Source organism: Serinus canaria, chromosome 15, assembly GCF_022539315.1.
Source record: "Serinus canaria isolate serCan28SL12 chromosome 15, serCan2020, whole genome shotgun sequence".
NCBI lineage: Eukaryota > Metazoa > Chordata > Aves > Passeriformes > Fringillidae > Serinus > Serinus canaria.
The window spans coordinates 3,505,902-3,533,855 of NC_066329.1; the positions used below are offsets into that span (position 1 = coordinate 3,505,902).

Sequence of the window (27,954 nt, forward strand, 5' to 3'; positions counted from 1 at the left end):
GCTGTGGCACAAGCATACACCCAGCCAACCCCAATGCCCACAGGCAGGCACAGCACCCTGCAGCACACAGGCAGCAGCACAGCTGTCCTGCTCCACATGCACAAGCAGCTCCTTCCTCAACAGGCTCACAGTAAGTGAAGCACAGTTATGTACCAGCCCTCCCTTTGGCAGACACAAGCCTGCACGTGGCTCCCCCTCCCCAGTATTACCCTAAACACATTTGTAACATACCAGGACTCTGGAGTCTCTTCAGTTTATCACCCTCATCTCCAATATCACCCTCAATAATACAGCTACTGAGCCAATAAATGTGTAGATCTGTACATATCCATTTTCCAGTTTCTTGGCTCACACCCACATTTCCAAGTTGGGACCAGCTCTATAGATAAACACACACAGTGGGCATACACCCACTTGCATGCAAACTCTTCTATTGCTTCATTCCCAGGTACCTATCTGCATTCCTTGCTTTCATGTGCACACACACAAACCCTTTCTAGTGCACACACCTGTGCAAACACAAGCAAACGTGCGCACACACACACAAATATAAGGAGAAACATAGTTTTTCCATCACTGGAGCATCAGCCATCACTACAGCTATGCTGTTGGCACAGCAACAGGAAAGTAGAAGAGAAAATCCTCCTTTGGGACATGGATTTGTGGACCCTGAGAATGACAGAGAACCCCGGAAGTGGAAGATCTGAGATGGAGGAAGCAGGAGGATATTGGTCCTTGACCTCCCAGTTTGAGTAAGGAGGCAACCAAGAGGAAAACAGCTCCAAGTCACACCAAGAAACACAGTGATGATGGTTTTGAAGCCATTTGAAGCCAAACAGAAATTAGTCCTGGCAACTTGTGACTGAGCCTTTGCATAGAGAAGGGAAACAACTGTAGGTCTGGTAGAGCAGGGGAAGGGAGTGGTAGGTTGGGGAAAGGAGGGTAAGATCTGATGTGTCTGGAAGCAGCTGGGAGGGCCTGGAGGCTGCTGTTGTTACTGCTGCAGACATATACAGCATTTCTGAGTGTGAAGAGGTTGGTGAGCAGGGCACTGCAACACAAGGAGGCTCCCAGCCAATCCCCAACACCAGTGGAGTTACAGCTCAGCTCCCACAGCATGGCCCCACCATAACTGTGCTCACAGCTGTGTTTAAAATGAACTGAAAGGGGTGAGGTTGGCTATTGCTGCTTATCCCCTTCCCCTCCAGCTCCCCTCTGGGCCCTTTCTCCCATTGCTCCTTCCCACGATACTGCAGAGGCTCTGACCTGTGCCCATGCTAGTGGATGGAGACCCTTTGCACTGCCCTCGCTGTGAGGCACCTCCATGGCCCTTGGCCATGGCGACAGCGGGAGGGAGGGAGGGCAGAGCCCTGACACAGACTCAGTGGCCAGCACTGACTCCCCTTTCTGCAGCAAGGACTCGCCTCTGGATCCTGGGGCAGACACTGGGGTGTGCATCTGCCCAAGCCCTTATCCCCCAGCCCGGTCACCACCTCTCACAGGGACATCCAGGCTCCACATCATTTCAACGTGCATATTTATCACTTTCCCCCCACAAGACATATATTTGAATTTACTCTTGGTAAACATAACCACAGGAGATGCAAATAAGTGTTGGGGAAGCATAAATAACTCCACACAGATGGACACACACTGAGACAGCAAACACGGACACGGTTCACCAAGGGAAACCAAGAAGTGCAGAGCACGCCCTGAGGCTGCCACCAGTCCCAATGGCTTTGCTCTCATCCACCAAGCCAAGAGGATTTCTCCTGCTTTTTCTTTGCAGCAGCTGGTGGGAGAATAAAGCTGGGGAGGAGGAGTCTAAAGTTGCAAATATCCCATGAAAGCATCATGGCAAGTCCTGGCTCTGCAGTTTCCTGCAATCTTCTTCAAGGAATGGTTCCAGTTGTAGGAAGTTGCAAGTCTTTCACAGTGTGAAAGGGTGGAGGGGCATGGGGACCATGTGAGGGAGGAGCAGCAGGTCATCTTGCAACGTCCTAATCGCAGCCAGCCGATAAACCCTCCTGTAGGAACACCGGGGCTAGATGCTCCATCTAGGTCCTCTTCTGCCCTCTCTAAGGTGCTGATTCTTCTTTAGCTGAGAATTATCTTCAACGGGACATCATGCGAACAAACTCTGCAACCAACAACACAAGACAGCCCTGAACCAGAAGGCATCCATGGTCCCCAGCCCAGCTCTCATTTACTGGAGAGAGAAGCCAGGGTGAGACTGGGAGTCCCCAGGCTGCCAGCAAAGCCTGTGCACTCTGAGACTGGCCCTGAGAGCTCACACAACGTGGGCTTTAATCCTTGCATTAGATATGGTGATAAGATCCCTCTAGCAGGTCAGTTCATTGCCTTGGACTCCTTCCCAGCCACCTACGGTCTTGTTTGCACAAGGAACTCTTTGTGCAGCACTACAGCCAGCATTGTCTCCTTTCACTGTAACTTCAGGGAACCTTGATTTACAGTTTTGGGAACACTGTATGATTTCTTAGTAAACTTGCCACTTCACAGAGATACCAGTGTGGGAAAGCATGAGAGTTGTGCTAGTATCTATACTGGCATTCTTGCAGAGAAAAGTTTACTTTAAGGGACTTCTTGTTTTTAAAGATACATGTTAACTATAAGGATACCCTGGATCTATTTCTTGACTACCCTGCAGTTTGTGAAGTCAACTGCAGTTGTTCAAGCTGAGTGTAAATGCCATCAAATATAAATGTGTTTTCATTCTGCACTTGAATTGCTGAGGAACTAATGACTCTGCAAAGAAGAGGGCAGTGGAAATTACCCCCTTGACTTCTCCATTTCCATTGATAGAGGTGTCTTTTGACAACTAAAGTGGAAACTCACAGAGAAATTGATACTGGGATAGCATTTCATGTATTTAAGCTGTCTAACATAATTTAGCTGTGGGAAACAAGGAGAACTACTGTCATGTGATCAGCCAGTGCATTAGAACAACTGCAGCTACCAGATACTTTCTAGGAAGATACTGGTGGTATTCTAATATTTTCAAAGCCCTCAGAGGCTTCAGCAATCCTGACTGAGATGCCTTGTCATGTAGGAGACCAGGAATACTGCTGAGCCAAAAAAATTATGTCAATTTTACTTTAATTTCATAGTTCAAGTACTTCACTCTTACTGCAAAGGGACATCTGGATTTCTACCAGGAAAAAAAAGCAGCCTGCCACACTCTCACACCCTTCCAGCTCTTATATCTTCTTAGCTGTCTGATATCAACTGCTTCATTGCCAGAAACCCTGGCCTCTATTAATATTGCTCCTGCCACACCTAATGGCTAGGATAGTAGCCCAACCACTCTAATTTTTCAAAGTCCTTCTGGCATGACAAGTGTGAGAAGAAATTAATTATCTCTAGGATTTAACATGACACCTAGGGATCAGATATCTGCAGTATAAGTGAGCACAGCTGGCACGTGACCATCTTCTGGCACAAAGGTACAGAAACAAATTCTCTATAAAGGCATATAACAAAGGTGAGCCAGAGGAAATGAAAGGTGTAATGCATTCTCCAAAGCAATTCAGCCACCTCACAGCTCTTGGAATAGATTTAAAGAAAGGAAAATGCCCCATTAAACAATGGCAGGCAGAGCATGTGTGCATCAGGATCTGTTTCTTTATGACAGGTTCTATCTCTTACCATGCTAGAATTATGGAGGCCCAATGGAAACTGATGCAGCAAGAAATGATACACAAATGAACAATTCATCTGACTGAAAAAATGAAGTTATTTTTTTCTCCATACTTCAGAACCACGGGCCTTGAGCATGCAAGTCTTCCACTTCAGCTTCTGATCTGAAACTCTGACTCACAGCAGGGGAGATGGACAGCGAGCATTGATCCCTTCTCACCTTCAAAATCAACACGCCCATCTCCATTCAGATCCACGTCCCGGATGATCTCTTCAATATCCCGGTGACCCACCTGCTGCCCTAGAAGTTTCTTCATGGCTTCTCGCAGCTCACTGGTACTGATCTCCCCATCTCCATTGGTGTCAAACTGCAAGTACATGAAAAATACCAGCAGGGGAAATACAGTTAAGGGAAACAGATCTTGATCTGGATTGGTTTTTGTATTGTCTTGCTCCTAAGCGCTCTTTATTTTCACCATTCCTTCCATGTCCCTCCTTTTCCTCCTTTGAGTGTCCTTTGGATCCAGTCTGTCTTTTCTCCTCACAAAACCCTTGCAAATGCTGTCTCTGCACCAGCTTTTCTTTTCCTTGCCTCAAGAGTTCCCTTATCTTAGCAATGTTCTCTGCTCTTCCCTTATTTCATGCCTGACTGGGCTCTTTCTAGATCTTCCACTGTGCTGCTCTCTCCTCCTCCTCTTCTCCAGTGGGTCTTCTTCTCTCTATCCTGTCTTGTGTTGCTCATCTCTCTGGGGGCACGCGGAAGGGATCACTCACCTCTCTGAAGGCATCACGGAGTTCTTTTACACCAATCATGTCTGCAGTCTCTGCTAGAAGTTTTGGTCCCATCAGCTCAACAAAATCTTCAAAATCCACATGGCCACCCACTTGGGACAAGATGAAAGATTGTGTGTAAGAACTCCATAAGTTAGCCAAGACCAGCACTTGCTTTGCATTTCTGTGTGCCCCAGAGAGCGCTTGGCCCTCCAGGAAGCAAAGCACAGAAGATGTGGGACAGTGGAAAGAAAAGGAGAGGTAGTTTTACCCTGTATTTTCTGGATTATGGGCTGGGCAGAATGAGTCCCAGTTATTCCATCCTAGGCTGCCACGGACTGTCCCACCCTTATTGCATCACATAGTATGTATCAGAGGCTTGATCGTTCTAGTGCTTATAGCAACACTCTGCTGCGCCTGTGCCAAAGGGCACGGCAAGGGCACAGCATGATGTTCCTGCAGAGCCTGGGCAGTGCCCTGCAGCACTGGTGCAGCCCTGCTCTATTACAGCAGCTAATGTATGTCCAACTGTTTATCCATGGTATTAGTTCTTTTACTTGTTAGTGCCCTGAGAGCTGTCAGCAACATTCTCAAATTCCCAAGCACTTGTGTGCCAGGCTTACCAGCTGCTTTTGTGTGTGACTGGTTGCATATGTCGCAGCTGTTCTCATTTCCTTGACCAAGTAATTTGTCCTTTTAACATAATCCTGTGTCAGAAATAACATGCACTAAATATGCCTCTCCCCACCTGGCTGAGGGTGATACACTGCACTGCCACAGATGAGGGCTGACAAAAACGATGGTGAAAGACAAGGGTCACAAACACAGTTACAGTGAATCAGATGCATTTGTCACATCTTTCCATGACTGCAGCAGATGCTCCCATCTGACGCTGCCAGCACAGCTCGCTCACAGCCCATCCCCAGGCACACAGCAGATACACAAAAAACCACCACAGATCAACAGCCCATCCATCACCCATCTAAATGAAGCATCCCTATCTTCCCAGGGTCGCCCTTCAGTCTGACACCATCTGACAACAGCTTCAATGTGACAACACACAGAACCTGTGCACCGGTGCCTGACTGCACACATTAAGGGCAGTTTTATACCTGACAAGCATGAAGGACAACCCTTCCACTTGTTCCCATATACAGCACAGTCCACACAGTCCCTTTGATAAGCAAAAACAAAGGCATTGACTTCTAGGGACCACAAACAAACAGGAGAGATGACAAGAAGTGAAAATCAGAACCAAAGAAGAGAGGGGGGAAAAATCCAAAGGGAAAGAGGCAGCCAGAGACCAAGAGAGCCTGAGGCAATGATGCAGGGCACAGCAGCAACAGGCAGGTACAGCTGGGTGTGTATTACTCACAGTTCATGTTGATCTGCTGGGATAGCTCTATTAGCTCCATCTCAGTAGGCATGTAGCCCATGGTCCGCATGCAGTTCCCCAAGTCCCTGCAGTTAATAAACCCATCCTTGTCTTTATCAAACTCCTTAAAGGCTTCTCTTAATTCTGCAGGAAAGGAAGAACAATATTGTCAGTGACAGTTTGAAATACCTTTTCCAAGAAAACTCCCCAGAATAAACAGCACTTTATGAAGCCAGACTCTCTAAGATACTCAGTATTTTCCCAGCAGATCTCCCTACATGAGGCAATGACTGGAGCAAGTTAAGCTCTTCTGTCAGCAGTGCTGCTGGCCCATTCCTGGCAGGAAAGCTTGCTCGGACTACAAGTGTCACAAACACTTCATTGCTAAACTGTGCTCCCTAAAGAAACTGCACTTAGTAAGTTTTTCCAACACTTACCTCTACAGTCTATTATACACCCCTCACTGTAGGGTTTAGCAGGTAAGACAGCTTCCTTGGAGCCATATTATAGTATCATGCTCCACAACACTTTCTGTGGGAGCTGGAGGGACAACAGTTCCCTAAAAACCAATATCCCATAACTTACTTATCCTCTCACCCTGAAGAATATGGAATGGATGCAAATTCCTTTACAGTCAGAACTCTTTCCGTTTTATACATTATTTCTTTCACTGGGATTAGTCCAGTAATCATCTCCCTTGATTTGCCCTAAATAATTTTAACCCACGGGGGCCACCATGAAAGGGCCAGCCAATAGGTTTTCTCTGGGCAGGGAGAAAGGGGACAAAGAAGAAACAACAAATTTTACCTTCAATTTCTTCAGGACGGAGTTCTCTATCCTGTAAAAAGAGAACGTATTATGTTAAAGACATTTGTTGGCCACGAAATAGTTTCAAAATAGCACTTGTTGGTACAAAGGGTTCTGGAACAAGCCAGAAAGTGAGAGAAGAAACAAGAAGGTGATGACATGTTTAATACCATCTACCTAGGAAGGCTTCTCAGCTTTCCTTCCCAAAGAGAGGGGTGTTAACCTGCACACATTTCTCTGCAAGCCCTCTCCCTCTCATCTGGTGGACAGGGGGATGACAGGTGGTCCCAGAATAGACCCAGACCAACACAGCAAGATTTGTGGCCTCCCCACTGATGGTATTATTGGCAACTTCAGAAGCTGCTTCATCATTCCACAGCACCAAGTTCTGGAGCAGAGACTGTCCCTGTAGCAGTTATGATCTCCTCTGGAGCTCTGATTGTATTTCTACTGCCCTTCCTGCTGACACACACAGATCAAAGCAGCTGGAAGCAGTCCTTGTAACCAGCAGGTCTAAACTATCATCTGCTCAGATCACTGCTTGATCTCTGTCCTTCTGGCAAGACAGCAACAGCTATGAGGTCTCTCACAGTCAATGTCTCAGTGACATCTCCTACAATCTGTCCCCACAAAAAGGTAGTAACTTCTCCCTTCCCCCCAGCCTCAACTCCACATACAAGCATTTTGAAACCAGTCATGAAGGCAGACACACAACATATACATTATCAAGGTCATCCACAAATGAAACAGGACAAGGATTCACCATGTTCAGGAAACACTGTAACTTCAAACATCCAATTTGAATTTCTTGGAAGAAGGGGAGGATATAAGAGTATAGGGAAGTTCCAACACTGCACCAGGAAGAAGAGATGAGCATAGAAATGCACTGCTTTCTGGTTTAAATGCCCTTTCTAATTCCTCTCATGGCTCCCAGGCAAATCCAAAACATCTGAGAATTTGGAAACACAGAAACGCGATCTCTTTTGTCGTCTCACTCTCGGCTTTTCCCCTCAACTGTGGGGAGTTTCTCCTTGCCTTCCAGGTGTCCTCCAGCCTCACCACATGTGCCTGGAGACGGTGCCTTTGATCAGTTTGAGAAAGATGATCCTTTGCTATTTAACCACAGGCTCCTCTGGAAACTCTAATGGCAGCTGCTCAGAGTGCATAGCAAACTAGGACACACACTGGTTTACGTCTGTGCAGAAGTGGGCTGTGCCAGAGAAATGACCAGCTTGCCACTCATAACCTTCCCACAGGCATCTCTGTGCTGGATGGAACTGTCGGAGCGTGCTGGCTCTGCTGTTTCATCCTTCACAGACCTGGTATTTTCAAACATGTCATCCCATTTGTTCTGCTTTCATCAATACCAAGTAATAAAGCAATTCAATCTCCTCAGACCGGATGCAGGAGGCATAATTGCCCTCCTGCCTTAGATAAAATAACAGAAGAAAACCACCCGTGATCAGTTCCAGCACCTTGTGCACTTTATTCCAGAGACTGCAAACACTGATCTCTGGAGATAGTGGCTGGGTGCACAGCAGCTGCAGGGCTGTGAGTGCCAGCACTGCAGTGCAAAGGGTGCCATGACTCACCCATAGTAGCTGCTGTCTTGTGACAGTGGCCAGGGTAGGACCTGGGCCCTCCTCCAGCACAGTCCTCACAAGACCATCCTCATCCTCCTCCTCCTCCTCCTCCTCCTCCTCCTCCCCCTCACTGAAGACCACACTGTAACTGACATCGGTGACACTTGTCAGAAGTGGGGGCTTCAGCACTGGCTCTAATTTTGCACACCAAAGAATTTGCATTTGCCAGATACTGCAAATGGAGAAGGAGGGGGAGGGTTTAAGTCCCTCCAAAAATCTGACTCAAGTGATAACTAACATCAGGAAGAGGTTTTCTGTTTTAAATTTGAAAGATCCCCTAAAATTATTAGGGAGTAAAATTGCTTGGGATAAAATGGGCTGAATCACTCTAAAGCTTTCGGAGAACATATGGGGAGAGGAATAAAACTATTCCAAGAGTTAAGATCCTAGATATGAGCAGAGGTGACCCCCAGACAGTCCATTATACTTAATGGTCTTACCCTCATTTATTTCTGTTCTATGCACAAGAAATCCTGTCAGCCTAGAAAATCAGTAAAAATAAAGCTGTGTATTAGATGCACTTATTCTACATCGGGGTACTTAGAGACATCACTAATCCTATTTTGGAGACCTCTCAGAGTACAGTGAGCTTCCATGGCCTAAGCAGGATGGACACTTGTCCAGCTGTCCACTAGGGAGCTGGACCTATCTCCTGTGAAAGGTGGCTCTGTGCAGGTCAGCAAGTGTACCTGTGCAAGAGTGTTTTTCATGTTCTAGTGACCTGGCACAGGGACTGTGGGATCACTTAGTGGCTGAAGGTTAGGTAGAACAAAAGCCTTTTGATCAATAATGGCACCTAATTACTCTTTTTTGAGTTGTTGGTTGAAGCAGAGGTTTCAGAAATAAAGACCTACATGTCTCCTACAGCTGTAGATGACCATATCAACACAAAAGCAGAGATTTCTTACAGAGGCAATAAACCTCTGGCTCTGAGGCAACTGGGGTAAGCTTTGTTTCACCACAAGAACATGGAAGGCACTGGGTGAATATCTGACAATGCACATATGCACTTATACATATCCATAAAAGATGTGTTAATCATATTAGGTTGTCTTTAAATTCACATTGTTGTAGAAGTAGAATGTTTGGGGGCAAAAATATGTTCTAGTTCTTCTAAAGACACAATATTGGGGTGCATACATGCAAGCAGATATTTTCATTGTTTGTATATAAATGCATACATTGGATGCACGTGAGCACCTAGTTACAATAGGTGTGACTGAATTAATAGAAATGGTTTTGCTATTTCTCTCTCTCCATGTGGGAGGGTAATAACATTTGGTAGCCTGGCACTATTTGCAAATATAAGGACAGTCTGATGCTCCTCAGTTTAACTGGCTGGGATTGCTGCAGTGTCAGGCTGGATATGCCAGTGCACAAGAGATCGTGTCTGGATATCTGTGAGGAGGCAGCTGTCTGCTTATATCTACTGGTACTAGTGTGCTCACTGTGAACTGATAGGAACAGTATCAAATATGGACAGCTTGTTCCCAATACAGATGCCCTAATTTGCATTTAACTGGCTATTTAGGCTTTACATGCTAATCTGAGCCTGGGAATGAGAAATGGGTGTCTTGCTGGAATAACAGCTTTGAGCACTGGACTCTTCCTGAGTCCATATGATCATAGGCAAGTCCTGAAGTCCTAAAACGTTTTCATGAATCCATATGATTATGGCTACTCGAGTGTAGGCTTGGATCTATTTTCCATAGCTGTAGGTTTAGAATTCTCCTTTCTTGGTGTCTAGGCACAAGGGTATCTGCACATCCTTCAGGTTAGACATTTGCCTGTGACTCTATCTGCACTTGGAGCTGGAGCCGGAATGCTCGAGATCCAGGGCTGGGAGTTACAGAGCTCCACGCAGACGGAGCAGGGGGGCGGCTCCGCATCCCCGACTCTCGTCCACGTGGCTTTGTGCGTGTCTCGCCCCGCTGGGTGTAACTTACGTACAGGCTGCCTGTTTTCTGCGAAGCCCTTCCTCAGGAAGATGCATGCTGGCCCCAGCAGGTTGTGCATGACGGCGCAGTTCTGGGCCAGCACCATGAGCGGACCCTGGTACTCGCCAGCCGACGACCCCTCTTCGCTCGTCTGGACAGCTTTATAGCTCGTCTTCTCGTCATGGCGGATCTTCCCAGCCAACCAGCAGCAAGCAAACAACACAACAGAGGATGTTACCTCCCCATCTCGTTCCTCTGAAGTTTTACTGAACCGCCTCGCAGAGACATAATTGCTAAATTTCTTTCATCTAGCGCACACTGCGTCCCCCCCACCGGCCTATTAGGATTTGTACAGAAGCAGTAAGTCCAGGAGTTCACTTTCAAAAGCTGAAAGAACAACCAACCACGAGAATTTCTCTTTGAAATGACATCAAACTCTCAGCACTGCTCACATCTACCCAGACACAGCCCAAAGTGCCACACTCCCACAATGAGCCCCAGAGTTAGCACTGCTTTGAATGAGCTGCAAAGGACATGCACATCCAAACTTAACAGTACGTGTGCCAGCCCGTGCCCCGGGCATCCCCAGGAGACCAGGGAGACCAGGCAGAGCCTGCACGAAGCCACTGCACAGGCTCCACGTTACTTTTCAGCAGCACAGCATCACACGCTTTAGCACGTTTTCAGAAGACCATTTACAGCATCAGGTGGCCCTGCCAACTGCAGGCTCACGCTGCCTTGTGCAGCTACTAATTAGTTATATCCTCAGGGTTTGAGGCACTTACTGCCATGGCCTCTTTTAATCACTGACAGTCCCAAAGTGGAGATCAGACACGGGCACAACATTTTTGAGTGTTTGCAATTGCACATTTTCTAAGTGCACACGTCCTGCTAAGCTAAGGCTCCAGAACAGAATCCAGCACTGGATTTTATAAGGAGGCGCTGCTTTCCTTTTATAGAAATGCATTTCCCTGGCTCTGCAAAAAACCTCTTATCCTGATATTCCCATGCAGCTATAAAAAGCCAACACAACCCACAGGACCCTTGGTTTTACAGAATAAACATTAATCATACATTAGATTCCTCTTCAGGAATGATTCTACTTTTACAGCCAGCGTTCCCAGGGGTGATCAGAGAAGCTCTGTCACTTGTCATTGTCTCTATTAACCCTTTCCTGAAAGCCTGAGGTAAATTTTCAGGCTAAAAGACCGGACACAAACACCTCCCATTCACACTCGTCTGAGACTATTGTATCTACTTGCTATGTCTGTCATGTGCTATTACATTGCATGCATGGCTTGTAATTTGTCTTTTTGTACACAGTCTTACACCAATCTGCTCATGTATAATGTCATGTGAATATCAAGCATCAAAACAAAAATAACTCAAAAAGCAAACCAGGGAGAAAGAAAATGATGAAGCAGAAAAGCGTTTTCATTGCAGTCGTGGCTGAGAAAGGAATTGGTCTCTGATTAATTCTGACACATAGGACACTTGTCCTTAAAAAACTGAAAGATGAGCATCCATCCACGAATGGCATATTACCAGCTCAGCTAAATGTCAAGACATCTGTGTTGAGCTACACAGCTTTGTGACATCAATGCAATGTATTTTCAAAATTATCAGCTTTATTTCCTGGCACATTTTTCAGTTTAATATACCAAATAATATGAATCACTTAAATACCCCACATTGGTGTTTAATTCCAGGGAAGCCACATGAAGGATGCAAAGCCCCACAGCCCCAAATGTTTGTTTGCTGACACTTCCAGTCAATAGTTTATTACCAAGCTATACAGCAGTACCTCATAATAGTCATCCCATTATTTTTCTGTCTCACTAGTGGTTGCCAGTTTGACAAAACAGTTGCCAAGAGCCACTGAGGACTGTGACCAGACAAACTGCTTCAGTGCCAGAATACCAAGATGAACAGCTCAGCAAGGCTCCCTGCCCTGCACTGTCACTGCAGGCAGGATTTATGGCATTCAGTGTTCCCTCTGCCAGCAGTCTCACAGGTTCTCCTGCAAATATCCACTCAAGTTCCCTTCACTATGCTCCTTCTACATCGCAGAAGAGAGGGCAAGGGAGCTCTGATATTGGTATGGGGCAAAGAAACATCAGCCACCCATTACAGGGGAACAGCAGTAGCATGACAAGGAAAATGCAAGAATAGGACTGGGGAGATCAGGCTTTCCCATTCCCTTCTTAGCAAAGGACCACTAAGCTTCCTGGCCAAGTCCAGCCCTTGGCTGTGTCAGACCAGCAGATTATGGAGTGGGAAGACACCTGGTTGATCTAGAGAGACCAAAGTGGTGGAGAGGTGTGGTGAAGTGAGGGACCTGGATGCCAAGGCTTTTAATTTCTGCACAGCAGAAGCACACCAGGATTCACTTCATTTCTGGCCTGAGTGTCAGAGGGGCTTTGCAGAACAGCAAGCCAAGAGGGGCCTCGATCCCAACTGCAATATCTCTTGGAGGGAAAAGCAGCCAGGATGGCTTCCACGATCAGCTTCCAACAACAGACAGGGAGTCACAGCCTGAACAAGCAAGGTATCCTGGTGTCATCCAGACCTAGACCAAGCCAGCTGGTGCCTGGGAGTGAATCCCAAATTTTGGGTTGAAATCATGTATTCAAGAGTTCAGACTGTCACCCAAGAGCAGCTTCCACACGTGTTGTCTGCAATCCCCCCTCTTTCACATTTCAGCAAAATGAGTTTGCTCAAAGTAAAATCTGAGAAAAATTACTGGGATCATATAACAGCCAAGTGAAGTTGGGCAATGTTAAGACTGATCTGCAAAGTCTGCACTATAATCATGTGTGCTGTGATGAAAAGAATGGCAGAGTATCAGGACCTGTCAGGATGAGTGCCTTGTTTCATAGCTCACTAGAGTGATGCCTGAAAAATTCTCTCATTCAGCTTTGCAACTTTTTCTCTTCAGTCTTGACATCCTAGGCCTTGTAACTAGGCATAAAGTGAGTTATTCAGAGCAGCTTTTAGGAATAAAAGCATAAATTACCTCAAAGACTGACAACACAATTTACAGGTTCTTGAATCTATTTCAATTCAAGCAGCCTGGCTACCTGTCAGACTTTAATTGCAATTGCCTTGTACAGCTGCAGCCAACTCCTTTTATTCCAAGTTGAAGGCGACCTACAAGCAACCAAGCTGGTTTTTCATATGTGCAACATTTGGGTGAACCTCAGCTACTTCTGCGTCTCCCTGCAGGTCACCCTGACCCAGGACTGGTCTCAGCACTGCCTAACTGCTTGGTGATGAATTCCCTCATCAAGTATCCCAGCTCCCCCACAGCAGCACTGTGCCATTACTGGCTTTGTTTACAGCAGCCAAGATAACAAGCAAATTGTGTTTCTATACAGAAGAGGCCAAAATGCAGCCAAAAGAAACTCTATGATGGAGGTCCTCTCTCTCCCAGACAGCTCCCGTGCAGAGAAGCTGTCCCAGGTGGCAAGTGTCCTGGATAAAGCATCGTGATGGCAGTGGCATTTCACTGTTGTCAAGGTCTCCACAGAGGCAGCATCTCATTGCAATACTTTGGATAACCAGCATAACTTTATCATTTATGGACAATGAACTGCATAGCTTTTTGCTGAGCTATTAGATTTGCAGCAATGCCAAGTGAGAACCATGTGGCTGACAGGTACACAGTGCTGTAAGGACTTCCTCAGTCAAACAAGAAATGTTTCTGGGGCATGTCATTCCCATTTCAACCCAGTCCATAACAGCAGAATTATTCCTGAATCTAGATTGTCCCAGGACCACTGCAAAACCCCAGTACAGAGTAGACTGTGGGCTGAAGCCTAACAGATACATGTGGCAGCTCACAAAGTCCAGCTGGGCCCAAGCATGTAGACACATGGGCCACGCTGACGTGCAACATGATGCACAAACACACAGCCAGGGCCCAGTGTATCCACTCACAAACAGATCCATGGACAAGCAGAACAGAGAGAAAAATATGCTTTCGTACCCAAAACACATACCAAAACTAATTGTTTCATATGCAAGGATGGATAGACATAAAAACGTGCATGTCTACACACAGACTTCTGTGTGGACATGCACCAGCAGGTGAGCACACACAGCACCATAAAAGCAAGGACATGTGTGTGATACACAGAAATGCCTTCTGCGCTCACAGCAAACCTGCTCAAGCACTCGGGATGCCTGTGCAGAGATGTAAAGAGCTAAGGACACACACGTACCTCAGATGGGCCCATAGGTGTGCATACTCTTACACAGCAATGGCAACACGTACAGACACGTGACCCTTCAGCTGTACATGCATATATGTCCCTACACCCATGACATATGTGATTACTCAAGCAGGTAACTCTCAGCTGAACACAAGCACAAGCTCACTCCTGCCCTGACAGGAGTGTTCCAGCACACTGTGCACATCGACAAGCACATGCTTGCACGTACCCAGAGGAGAGCTGTACACACACAGAGAGCAGGACACGAGCCTACACACACATTTATTTATACATATTATGGCTCTCAGCATCTTGGGCTCTACTGGCTGCACTTGCATGAGCAGCTCTTACAGAAAAAGTCTGGTGAAGAAGCTGAACCCTTCATACTCATCTCTGTGTTTCTCCCACCTCCCATTCTCGTCTGCCCACAATGTCACCCATCCCAAGAAGCAGGGCTGGATTGATTCAGGGAACATACCTTTTTAGAGAGGTTTCTCAGAGGAGACTTCACACAGTTGCCCATAATATGTTGAGGCTGCCTTTCCGGTGGACTTGGTTATAAAGGAACTGAAGCAATTGATCCCATTAAAGGTATTCCTTGGGAGTAAAGCAAGAAAGGCAGCACCAGGCAAATCCAAACAGCTCCTGGCTGCTGGGGCTTTCCCTCTTCAGGGAGCTTTTTCTCTCTCTGCCTCTCCCTCTCCGTATTTTACTTTATGTTCACTTTCTTGAAGAGATGAAGCAGGAAGGAGAGGGAGGGGAGAGAAACAGACAGAAAGAGAGGGAGAGAGAGAGAGTGAGTGAGAAGGGGGGAAGAGAGGGAGGCGGATGTATAATCTACATCAGATTAATGTTCAAATCCCTCCCACCCCCCTCAATCTGCAGGCAAGATTGTTTCACTCATAGGAGAGGGCTGTTTCAGGGAGAATTAAAACAGAGAGGCAATGCAAGAAGTGATTTCAGTGATGAGTTCTGTGAATCTAGCTAGTTTGGGTCCACACAGCCTCTGAACACTGCATCTCTACCCACCCCCCTTCTAACTCCTCTTGGCTTTTCAATCACCACTGCACTAGGCTGGCCAGAAGGCAATCCACTTAGGGGCTTGGAGCAGACCACAGCTCCTTTCAGAGCAGAAATGGACCAATTTATCTGGGTGGGACCTGTTTCAGCTTATAAATACCAGCTGACTAAGAACTGTCTGACTTTTTTTCTGTCACGGTAGAAGCAAGCCTGGACACAGCAGTCCTGGGACCCTACAACACTCTCAGCCCCAGGACAGTAATATTTAACCACAAGGGAGAGACGTTGAGCCAGTCTTGCAGTAAAGTTTTTCCAGCTTTCTGCAAGTAAAAATCAATTGGCAGTTTAACCCGCACAAGTCTGCCAAAGATGGGCTCACACCTGAATTTTAAATCTAAACAGCCCCAGGTTAGATAATGTGAATCAAAGAATTTTGATGTCAGATCCATCTATTTCACTTGCAAGAGCCCAAGTCCTGGAATAAATAAAAGGCACCTGAACCTAGAGCTGGCTCTATACTTTGGACTTTATGCCTGTAGCTTAGAATAATCTCTGAAAGAAAAGGGATGAGTCCCCAATATATTTTTTCCTGATCTCAGGCTGAGCATAAGAGCATTCAGTCTGAAAAGAGATTTATATTGAATAAAAAACACATAATCACACTCAGGCAACAGTATCTGAGCAGGATAGTGAATTCACCTTTAGCTGTGAAGGCACCACAGGTGCAGCTCCACAGTGATAAGAAGTACGAAGAGTTACTTCCTTCAAACACCTTGGAGACCAGGATGCCACTGATCTTACACCCTGTTATGCAGCAGGCTGGTTGGACACTCTGGTGTTGAGCTGAAAGATTTCACATCTTTGTTTGCAAGTGTAGTTCCAAACAAAAGCTTCTACAAAGACCTGCTCCACAGGCTGAGTACTTGCATCACATGCTTTTTGTGAAGGAGCCAAGGACTCACTCTCCTGGCAGCTCTAGGGCTGTAGGACAAAGGATGAACTGTCAATGTCAAAACAAAGCAGGGATTTCTCCTTCCACCCTGATGGTGCTGTGGTAAATTAAGTATGATTTTAAGGTGACTCAACAGTTGCTTTAGAGATTAGAGGCTTCTTCCACCTAAGGAGATGAGTCTAGGAGTCTAAGTATGACAAAAGTCTGCAACCTCTCCAGTTAGTCACAAACAGAAGTGCATGGCCATAGGGAATGGTGCTTCTTGCTCTTCCTTGTACTAACAGCTTCCCAAGACTGAAGGCAGTGGGACAGCCTCCTCTCAGATTCCCTGAATGCCTTCTTCATTAGATGATGTTGGTAGGAGCTGCACAAAGTCCACAGGCTCTCCAAAACAAAAACCAGGACATGCTAGAAGACACTCCTTGTCCTCTCCTTGTACCCAGGGCAGACTGAGAAGGGGACAGAGGGGAAGACCTCCATAGCAGAGCCCACCCATGCTAGGGTGGAAAGCAAAACTCTTCCTGAGTTGTGCCTGTCTCCTGCTGTCACAGGAGATGCTGAGGAAAAATGCAGTCAGTCCTTGGGGGCTGTGCCAGCCCTAGGCCTTGCAGTGGGGTCTCTTCGCAGGAGGATGCTGAAACTCTCAGTTGCTCTCAGGCTTTCATCTTTGGCCCTATTTCTCTTTTCCCTCTTAAGGCAGCTAATGGGAGGCTGATCTACCCTCTGACAAAGTGCCAGTCATTAATAATGTCCTCTGTCAGCTGGAGCCATTCCCCAGGTTCCTTGTTTATTGACGAAGTGCTTGTCTCCCTTGAGCAGAAGCTGCCACACAGCGAGTGAGGCGCCTGGGCTCCTTTCTGAGACAAATGACTTCAATTCCAGAGCAGAGAGGAGAGAGAATTGCCTTTCTGCTGCTAATGAATCTCTCCCTGACAGGAAGCACAGAGGCCAGGAACACCCTGCAACTGAGAAGTGCCCATCTCCCACACTGTCCCAGAGAGAGGGAGGGAAAGAAAGGGAGTCAGACATCTCTTGCCAGAAAAATCCATCACAGTTCCCAGACTGCTGTGGGACAGTTGTGGAATACAGCTGTGGAGTGTGTCTTACTGAGCTCTAAAAGCCTCTCAACGAGATGGTGACCCTCTAAATACTGGTTTGTACCAGAGCAGCCACAGCCATCTCCTTGTTTGCCTACTCTCCAGCTTTTCTTCCCTACAGTTACAGGCAGTTATAGGAAACGTGCAGGGCAGAGTGAGAGGGCTGAGACCTCCTGCCAGGCTTGGCAGGGAATTCACAGTCCAGGAAGGGAAGAGGGAATGGGAGCCCATGTGCACCAGGTTTGCAGCACAGACACAATCCTTCCACTCCTTAAGAACTCTAGTGGAGCTGCAAGAGGGCCAAGAGATGCAATCATAAACAATTTTTTAATCTCCTTATTTACTCTGTCTCTCTTAAAAGCAACTGGGCAGGACACCACAATCTAGCCGACAGCCCCTGCTGAGCTCTGAGGAGGAAAATCTCTCTACAATGGGATCTTGTTCCCATCACCACCACAGGTAGCTCAAAGATAGGCAAGGAAAGTGGAGTTGGCAGAAAGGTCATTAGAAGATTAGGTTAGAAGGAACATATTTTCTCCCTTCCTCCAACTGATGCTGCTGTAAGAGAACAGGATGCTGAGAATAAGTGTGTCAGAAACATTTCTGTGTAGGTGCTGATCTGTGGGTATGCCTATATCTGGGGTAGTCGGTATGCATGTGGGAGGGCTGCACATGCATGTATACTGGTTTTCCCACACTGTTCTTTGTGGCAATCACACTGTTCTTTTAAGGTCTGTGTCTCTGTTGTAAACTTTTCTAAAAATCTGTAAGAACTTTGTGAAATGCAAGTTCTTGCTGCTGTTCATGCATCCCTCCCTTTCTCCCGAGGTGCAAGGTGGAGAGCAGAGACCTCAAGGGATGCAGCTTGGCACAGAGCAAGGTGTCAGCTCATGGGAAAGAAGCATTTGGCATGCTGACCAACCTGAGCACATGGAAGGGAGAAGGCTGGCTGACTTGACATTTAATATGTCTGGATACTTTAAAAAGCAGCAGCGCTGTGCTTTGGGCTGGCACCTTTGGCAGAAATACTCATTTCATAGGAAAATGTTGGAACTCCTCATAGCTAATCACTTGGCAGGTGCCAGAAGCTTTATCTAGTGGCAGCAAATATCCAACAGACACAACAGAAAAAACAAAATCAATCAAAACATGTGACTGCTTATCAAAGTGTAGCTTTGCTTGGCAAAAATTTTCAGTGGAAGTATGGATTTGTATAGGCACTGTTCAGATGTTAGGCCTGTTTTAGTGCACAGTCCTTCATGTGCTGGAACATTACATCATTGTTCTCAACACAACATAAATACTGCTACAGGGCAATGTCAGTAGGTAATGGGTATTGTATAGTAAAGCAGGGAAAACTCTTTCCTAGTATCTTTTCACTGAAGTCCATAAATCTACCAAGAGCCCATTAAATGCTTCAAACATTTAGTATATTAAAATACATCCCCTTACTTTAATTATCCTAACAGGGCAGGAATTTTTGTTGTACTTTTTCCTACCCCAGAGTGGAGAGTGCACACATGGATTAGTAGCTTTCAAATCTGCTTCCAATAACCTTTTAACTGGTGGCTACACATCTTTATTTTACAGGAAACATGTCGTTTTACAGAAACTGTCTTGTCTACTGAACGACCTCAGATGAGCCTAACCATTTGGAGCAGGCAACATCCTCCCATGGCCTGTTCTGTCAAGGACCTCATTTTGAAGCTCCCAACCACTGGAACATGCATTGGCACTCTGAACTTCTGTGACTGTTTTCTGTTTCTTCTTCTGCATCAGCTACCAAGTGCTTTTGCTACACATTGAGTTGTGTCTTCTAACCTCAAATGAACCTTGGATGGTTCCATACGCCACTCAGACAAATTCAGGTCCATCTCAAGGGGAGGCACAAGCAGGTACTGGTGGATGCAGTCCAGATTCTCATCTAGGGAAAGGAATTCTGCAGAGAATTTGGGAACTTTGCTCTCAACTGTTCCAGGAGGAAAGTGTTGCTGACTCATGCTGTGCATAATATTCTCCTCCATTAGAGCAATTGGATCATAATCAATCACAAACAACAGAATGTTTATTAAAAAGACTGAGGATATTTTCTATTCCTCTCAAGGTAACAAAGCCTGGACTCCCTGTCAACTTCTGTTTAGAACAGCTCTGTCTGTAAATAGCTGGCTTCATTTTGCATCAGATGAAAATAGATGGGAACGTGCTTTCTCCTGACACCTTCCCTGCAGATCTGATCCAAGTATTTTGCATTAGCCCAACTTCCAAGTTCCTACGCAGGAGATGCGTTGGCCAGACCACAATGTACTGTGGAAATTTGCTGATGATGATCCTAAAGATCATCAATGGGCTACAAAAAGACAAGTACAAACTTGACAGCTCAGAAGCTGCTGTGAGGATTTGTCATGTATATGGAGCACAGAGGTTGTTTAAAATAAACCTTATGTGGTTCCTTGTCTTTGCTCCAGAATATGGGAATTTTGTTCCACTCCATCCAACTGTGACTACTGCAAAAGCAGCTAATTCTGCCTGGCTCTCTCACCTCTTTGGAAATAAGAGAGACAGGGGGTCACTGTTTAGCTGGCACACTGAGGTGCTACTGAAAACATGGCTGATCATCAGAGGAGCAGAGGCCTGGATACCAATATCAACAATATAGTCCAAAGCAACCCTGCAGCATTATGTGAGATTTGCCACCCTAAAACAGAGATCTGCCTTACTTCTAATTTGAGTAAGGATCTGACAGCACCTTTAAAAGGGCCAAACTGTGTATCCCAGGTCTCTGACTATACCTCAACACAACTGGTCCCAAAGTAGCCAAACCCTTTGTGTCTTATTTCAGCAGAACACATTGAGGTTGCTGGTGTTTTTCTACTTCCTGCCTTCAGCTGTTGTGACATAATGCTTCCCAATGATACACCATTGCCCGTTTCCTTCCAAATGCAGAGAATGTATTTTGCCTGAGTGGGATGAAACAGTGCTGTGTATTCCTTCCAAAGATGGTTGCAAGAGGCAAAGTACTCTAGGGGAGGAATGGGTGGAAGAAATATTAGAATACTGCTAATGTCTTCATTCATGGATAGCACTGAATTCATGGTCTTATGCTGGTGAAGAAAGCTACTAAAAATCTAAATATGACCATAGCTATGACAGTTCTTTCTCTTTATTTTTAAGTGGGGCATTTGACTGAAGGATTACTCAGGTTCATGGACACTGCTGCTGGTCTCTAAGGTCACAGGAATGTCAGAGGATTATTGAAACGGAGCCCAAAGTTAGCTAGACATCTTTTACTAAATGCACACCATATAGCTGCTTGTTATTGGAAATCAATACCACTCATGGATGCATAAGGGAAAAACAGTTACCGAAGCTGGAATGCTACAAAGAATCACAGCTAATTCAGCTGACAACCTGCAGCCCAGCCACTACATCTAAAGCTAAACTTCCCTGACATTGTGTTGAACCGCAGGATTGCATGAAACAAAAATCAAGGTGGTAAAGCTTAACAAAATGGACAGTAGACTTATATAAATGATGATTAATTTATTACTGAAAGCTTTTTTTCCTCTCCAAAGATAAACTGAATCTAACCAGAAGGTTTGTGTATTTCAGTGCATTAGATCATGCTGCTGTATATTTCATGAATAGAATATTTAATGAATGTTCTTTTAGCTTGGTTTTATTTTGATGTCTTTCTATAGCTTTTTAAAACAGATTTGTTTAAAAAGTAAATCACTGACAAAGATTAATGTTTGCTGGCAGACCTGCTGTAGGCAGGAGGCTTATCCATTGCCCCTTAGTGATTCTGTATGTCTGGCTCTCATCCCTCAAGCTCTTTACAAGCAATAAATGTGATGAACTTTTCTCCAAGCTGAGCAAAGGGGGAACTGAGTGGATATGCTCAAGTGGAACAATGTTTCTCTGTGTCTGGGTTCATTACATATAAAAAACAGGAGACGTACCTTGGAAGGTGTGGCGGGTGTCAGCAGGCAGGTGTGCACACAAACGCCGAGCGATGTTTTAAGCACAGGAATGCATAAGCGTGTACAGAGGCAGTTGTGTAGCCACACAGAAGATTTAGCAGAAGCTGCACGAGCAGGCTGTGTGTACATAGACAAGACATGTACATGAAGGCTTTTTATGTCGATCTACATGCATGGACATGGGCTGTGGCAACTCATGCAGGGATGGAAGCACGCAAGCTGTACGGGCCCCACGCAGGTATCCGGACCCCTGTGAACACGCAGTTGGGAGCGCTTCTCCCCGGGTCTGACACACTCACCGGGCGGCCCAGGGACAGAGCATGCTCCGGGAACCCAGAGAGCGGCGGGTCCGTGTCAAGGCGGCTCCGCCGGGCGGGGAAGGGCCCCGGGCAGAGGTGGACGGGCCGCGCGAGGGCGCGCCGGGGCCGCCGGAGCCCCGCTGTCCCGGAGCCCCGCGGCGGAGTGCGTGGGGGACAGGCCGCCCGCAGCAACGATCCCGGGAGCCCCGGCGGGACGGGCAGCAGCAGAGAGAATACTGCTGTCCGCGGGACTGTCTCCTGCCGCCACGGGGACTCCCTTTCCTCTCCGCCCGCGCCCTCAGCGACCCTTCTGGGGCCGGTATAAGCCTTCAGAGGTGCCATATAACACGGAGGAAAAGTTGGTGCAGGATACGGCATTTCTCCGGAACTTTTCTGCCTCCTGATCTGTGCACCCACACTCCACATTCCACACGAGCCAAGACCGTGCCACGGGACCAACACCACTTCGGCGGTCAGTTATGCTAAGCCAGAAGTCTGTTCACCCCAAATTACTGTGCCGATTTAACAGTGTTAATGCGCAGTTTAGTTAGAGACTGTCTCAGCTTGTCAGGAGCCCTGACGTGCCACTGCTTCACCTGCCTTACAGGCACAACACAGCACGGGACCACCTGGAAACCCAGACCTTCCACATTTACCTTGCCACCCCACAGCGTGCACATGAAAGTTTCCATTGTAGCCTCCCTTGCTAGTACACAGGGCCAGCTGAAAACTTCCATTACTAAGCCAGGAGCCAGTCTACCCCGACAGGACTGGCCAGGGCTTCCTACACTTCTCCACAGATGGATCTCCAAGAATGGTCCTGATGCAGTGACTGCTCTTGGGCAAAACGCCTGTTAGAATCAGCTGCAGCCAAAGACATTGGAGGGAACAAATTTATCTGGCAGATGAGAGAGAAGACCAGAAAGGTGAGAGGCTGGACAAGGCACCTTTTCCCTACATGCTCTCGGCTGGTCAGAGGAAAATGTTCTTGATGTGCTTTAAACACAGGCAGCCTGGGGTCACCTCCTGTCCCAAAACGGGGCCACTTCTGTCATCCCAGTTTGCTAGAAGGTCCATTAAAACCTGTTAAGAACTAAAGCTCAAGAATAAAGGTGGATGGAGCAGGAAAATAAAAAAAAAATTTCTCAGGAAATGCAGAAAGATTCCTTCCCTATTTTAATGGTAATGTGGACACTGACATTAAAGCAGGAATGGGAGATGGTGCAGGAGAGGTTTTAAACTCCCTGTACAAATAGAAATATAAAAGCCCCTTTGGCCACAGTGCTAACAGCAGAACCCTGTAAATATTTCATGATTCTCTACGGCAATTGTTTGACCCCTTTGATCCCCATGCTACCAGAGGCAATTGACAGAAAACTGTTGGGGAATCACTTCACTGAAAAATTTAACAGTCAGGTAGGGTGTGAAAGCTAAACGGCTCTGAAAACGTTCAGGTCTCACATGGCAGGATCGCTTACAAATTAATATTGCATAGCAAATGCCCGGAAGAAGCTGTTCTTGAAATGCCAGCTAGGCCAGCACTGAGGCACAGGAGGAACGAAGTAATGAGAAGCGGTGGCTGTCTGTGCCGCAGTCCCTGTACAGAGCTGTGGTGAGCCAGGTGCCAGGCGGCTGCTGCACCGTGGGCACTGCAGCCACATCACCGCTGCCCCGGGAATGCCACAAAACTTGCACTGCGGTCCTGCTGCCACTGCACTGCTGTCCTGGTCTCTGTGCTGCTGTTGCTACTATTGTCACATTATTAACTGTGTCTTACTGCCAGGCTGCCACCTCCCCGCCATCCCAGCTGCTGAGGGGTCACCACTCCTCTTCTGTTGCTGAACTGTGATCTGTAGCCACACTAGAGACACTACAGGACTCTCACATTTTTCTGCTTTGCAGTGGTAATAAGCATGCTTTCTTGTGCTTCACAACACACTTTTGCCACTTGGCCACTCCAACACTATCCTATCAGGCCAAAATCACATGAAACATCTTCCTCATGCTCCCTTTTCTAGCCATTTTCCCACTTTGCTGCATTATCATACACACATCCCTTGCCAGCTACACCCGTGAATCACAGCACTGCTCTCACACTGCACTGAGCTTCTGCCACTGCAGGGCCACTTTAAAACACTGCTGTCCCACTGTCCCGCATAAAACCAGCCCATACTCACACTGCACTGTCACCAGGCAAGTCTGTGGTGTTGTCCTCTTGCTAACTCAGCTGTGCTTCCAAAACTGTGGCATGGTGGTAATACTTCACTTGCTGCCTTCTGCTACAGCGGGATGGTGCTGTCAGATCAGCGCAGCCCTTTGCAAATATCACAGCAGAAGTGATCACTGCTGTACAGAATGGCTCTTCTCTGGAATGTTGTCTTACTACATCAATAGACTGCTAAACTCTTCGGTCAGGCTACAACACTCCACAGTTATCACACCCGTGCACTGCCAAACTCCTACCACATGGCACCAGTATCACATCTCTGCTGTGCCCCAGGACTGCGTTATCACACCACTGCATTGTCAGTGCCGTGTTCTCCAGACGCTCGGAGCTGCACACACTGCATCCCAGCCCAGCAGAAAGTCCACAGCAGAGTGCTCCTCTGCAACTGCTGCACCGAGCTGCTGTGCAAATATGTCATTAGGCTAAGATGACATCCTGGCTTATACTTAATGCATCATTACACCACCCTACTTTTGTTAATTCATGTATCACTCAATTACAAAATGGTAAAATATCCTAAAAGAGTATTACTGCTTAATGGTATTAGAACATCACTGCACCAATATAGCATAAGCCTAATTAATAAAATATTACTGCATCCTGTATCCTGGCAGTATCTTAGCATTCTCCTGGAGTACACACCCACAGTGCACTATATTGCTGTGCTGGTTATATAAACACGGCGCTTCTTCCTTCACTCTGTCTTTTTTTCTGCACAGCTACAAATCTGTCTCCCTCAGACACAACCCTCTAGTCCTGAACTGCTCCTTTTTGCTGTTACTGCAATAATGACATTCTCCATGGAATCATCCCTGCAATCTTTTCTGTGTATCTGATTGTACTACTGTAGTGTCTGCATCTGCGACCACATCGCTGCACCACCATGGAACAGGGTGATGATGTTCCACATCTGTAGAGCTGGAACGAGATACAGTGGTGCTGCTGGACCACAGTGCTCTGTTGCTGTGATATGCATCACTGTGCTCCTCTCCTATGTATGGCAAAATTACTGTTTTAACTGTTTCACACTGGGCTGTGTGGGCTAGAAAGAAGTTTTCATATTAAATGACTTATCTGCTGAGCTGTTGTTGTCTTCTAATCACAATGTGGAGTTACAGAACCTGCAGCCTCAGACTGCAACCCCGGACATGCCTGCACTTATGACCCTGCCACAGCCCAGGCTGCAGCCTGGACTCTTGCAGGTCTAAGTCCTTGCCTGTTTCAAACCTTCACACACATTTTTACACAATGCTGGGCATTCATTTCTTCATGCACAGAAACAAAATTTGCATCATTCTGTGCCATGACAGAATTTCCATACATCTTACACCTGGGCCTTTATTCATCCCAAGATTTTGAAATCACTACCAAAAAAGAAAAAAAAACCCTTAATGTATCTCATGTAACTAGCTCTTTGTGTATCCTAAATTATAAAAAATTATAGCTCTCCATATTGCCCCTGTATGGAGGGATCTACTACAGCCCAGTCCTAAAAGTCAGTCCTAAAATCTCCACTAAATTTTCATTCTGTCACAGTTACTTCAAAGAAAGCAAGTGAGAGATAAATACAGAGAGAAAATTGAATAAAAAACACTACACTCCAAAAGAAAGATGCTGGTTTGTGTGTGTAAGCACTGGTGCAATGTGAAAAAGTGAAAATTAGAATTGTATCTCTCTCATTTCAGTAAAGGGCATTATTGAACACCACAGGTAAATTTTGCTGCATTTACAGCTTTCAGAACTGTCTTTTGACACTGGAATGTGAGCAGCAGAGCAGGTAAAATAAAGGTGCTGTTCAGGTAAGGACTGAGCTCAAAACCAGAGGGGTTTCCATGAGTGGGAGACCTGGCATGAATTTGTTTGTATTTCTGATGCTTTGGGGACATACAGCTCCACAGACTTAAAATCTTTTCTTGGACACATCTTCACTTCTCTCAGAACTACAGCATAAATCAGAGCCAAGACCACGCATTTCAAAGCTTGGTGCTGGAATATGGCTTTTTGTGACCTGGTTGAGCATCAGTCTGCTGACCAAGCTCTTCCTTATTGTCACAAAAAAAATTTTATCTAGACTTCTGATGCACCATTGGCACAGGGAGGGTAATATTTGTTTTAAGTTAAACACAGCTGTAAAATTCCTAAACAGCAGACTGTCAGTGAGGATGGAAAAGTGTTGTCCTTTGGAAAGAACAGATGTGCTTTGATTTTTATCTGGAGAAGTCAAGACAAACAGAAGTAGACAACACTGTAAACATGTGGGTGGATCACCTGTGTATCACCTCCTTCCATCCAATTACAAAAAATTTTCAAATTCTTTCCATAATCTCAGTCTGAATGGGCTCCCTGCAAAGCCTCCCAAACACTCATTAAAAAAAAAGGGGAAAAAGAAAAAAGACAAGAACGAAAGAAAAGATTCAACAATAACAAACTCCAGAAATCATAACTCCGGTTTAATCGGTCATTTCCAGGGCTGGATGGAACTTAGCCACCCAGGCTACTGGCTTATACCTATAATTGTGCTTCTGGAAGATTGCAGTTACATTAATCTTCCCAGAGATTACATTTTCCAGTAACATCCCTAGATGTCTCTAAAAGAAAATTTCAAGCTAGTCTCCCTCTGCCTTTTCATTTTTAGAGGGTACCCGTGTTGGGTAATTTCACTACCAAAATCAGCTAAAAGCGACAGCTTTGTACCAAAAGAGCTTGCAAACACCAAAAGCATCTGTTCCATTCTAACATAGTGACTGGGAAGGCTTCGGAATTGGGTCAGGATTTTTTTTTTGGTCGTCCTCCCCACTACCTTCTCCTGACAGCTTCTGCCATCAGAAATGATTCATATGCTGATTGTACAGAAACGTACCATAAGGAGATGTAAACAAATACAGCAAAGCAAGGCGGGGAGCCAGAGAGATGGAATCTAATAAGTAAATAGCTTTTAAAAATCCGCTTCTCTGACTCTCACCCTCAGCAGGCAGAGCCACAACTTCCCCCGGTGACAGGGAAAGCACCGGCACTTCCCCCGTCAGCACCACCGAGAGCGCCCTCCGCAGCGCCCGGCGGGGCCGGCGGGAGCCGGGGGTTCTGACCCGCGCCCCGTCCCCGGCGCGGAGCCCTCCTCGGGGCCGACCCCGCAGCGCCCCCGGCCGTGCCGCAGCGCCGGGAGAAGTTCGGCAGGGGCGGCCAGGAAGCAGTGCATTTACAGCTGCGGGCTGTGCCCGGGGGCGCGGGGGACTCCTGAACGAGGAGCCGAAGGTCCGTGAGCCGCAGGAGGAGGGGGCGCGGAGGGAAAGCGGGTGGGAAGAGAGGGAGGGGTGGGTGGCGAGGGGCGCTTTGCCCCTTACCTGGCCGAAGACCGAGCTGAGCATGGGATGCAGCTGCTGGATGAGGGGATCCGCTTCCACTGACCGATCGCTGCCGCTGGACTTGGTGGAGCACTTGCTGCTGGATTTGGACAGAGGTGAAGCGCCTTCCGAGAGCTTCAGGGACTCTCTGCTGGACCTCTGCCTGTGACTGAAGAAAAAGTCCTCCTCTGCCTCCTCCCCATCCCTGTCTGAGAGCTGATGCTGGTCCTGGGGGTGACCGTGGCTGGCGTGCGGCGGGAGGTGGTGATGCTGCCTGGATGTCCGCACCGGTTCCTTGCCGCTGCCTCTCCTTGGACCTCCTTCCGTCGGCTCGGGCTGACTCTCCCCCCATCCATGTGACAGCTTCCCCGCGCCCCTCGCTCCGTCCTCCCGGGCGCCTGGGTGGCAGAGGGGCCTGCGGGCACTGGGCTCCCCGGGGAGCTGCTCCGGGCTCAGCTCCCTCCCCATCTGCCCGCCTTGTCCTTTGCCGTCCCGAACGCGGCTGCCGCGGGGCTGGGGTTGGCCGCCCGCCGCCCGCCGGCTCCCCGCCGCCTTCAGCAGCGAAGTGCGGGACTCGCTCTTCGCCATGGAGGAGCCGCTCATCGCGGGGCCGCTAGAGCCGCATCCCCGGCCG

The 27,954-nt window shown here is 47.1% G+C and overlaps 1 protein-coding gene across 3 annotated transcripts; it reads right to left on the reverse strand.

The window, feature by feature from the left end:
• Positions 1–1,520: 1,520 nt before the first annotated feature.
• CABP1 (calcium binding protein 1) lies at positions 1,521–27,954 on the reverse strand. 3 transcript variants are annotated; one of them, XM_030232150.2, is made up of 7 exons: positions 23,930–24,136; positions 10,204–10,380; positions 6,611–6,641; positions 5,804–5,947; positions 4,432–4,541; positions 3,878–4,025; positions 1,521–2,140 (listed from the first exon to the last, which is right to left on the reverse strand). In XM_030232150.2, the coding sequence occupies exons 2-7, from the start codon at positions 10,294–10,296 to the stop codon at positions 2,115–2,117; spliced, it is 552 nt and encodes a 183-aa protein (XP_030088010.1). In that variant the 5' UTR covers positions 10,297–10,380; positions 23,930–24,136; the 3' UTR covers positions 1,521–2,114. The 3 variants fall into 3 exon arrangements, with proteins under 3 accessions (XP_030088010.1, XP_030088008.1, XP_050836634.1); XM_030232148.2 differs by lacking the exons at positions 10,204–10,380; positions 23,930–24,136 and adding an exon at positions 27,321–27,954; XM_050980677.1 differs by lacking the exon at positions 23,930–24,136 and having other exon boundaries at positions 10,204–11,474.

What these genes read in the sequence shown, in the direction of transcription:
- CABP1 (XM_030232148.2), bottom strand. Translation starts at nt 27,923, where the DNA reads ATGAGCGGCTCCTCCATGGCGAAGAGCGAGTCCCGCACTTCGCTGCTG. An exon ending in CCAGCAGATCAACATGAACT is followed by an intron (nt 4,542 to 5,803) that starts GTGAGTAATACA and finishes TCTTGTCCCAAG; the next exon opens with TGGGTGGCCATGTGGATTTT. An exon ending in TGGGCGTGTTGATTTTGAAG is followed by an intron (nt 2,141 to 3,877) that starts GTGAGAAGGGAT and finishes TGTTGGTTGCAG; the next exon opens with AGTTTGTTCGCATGATGTCC.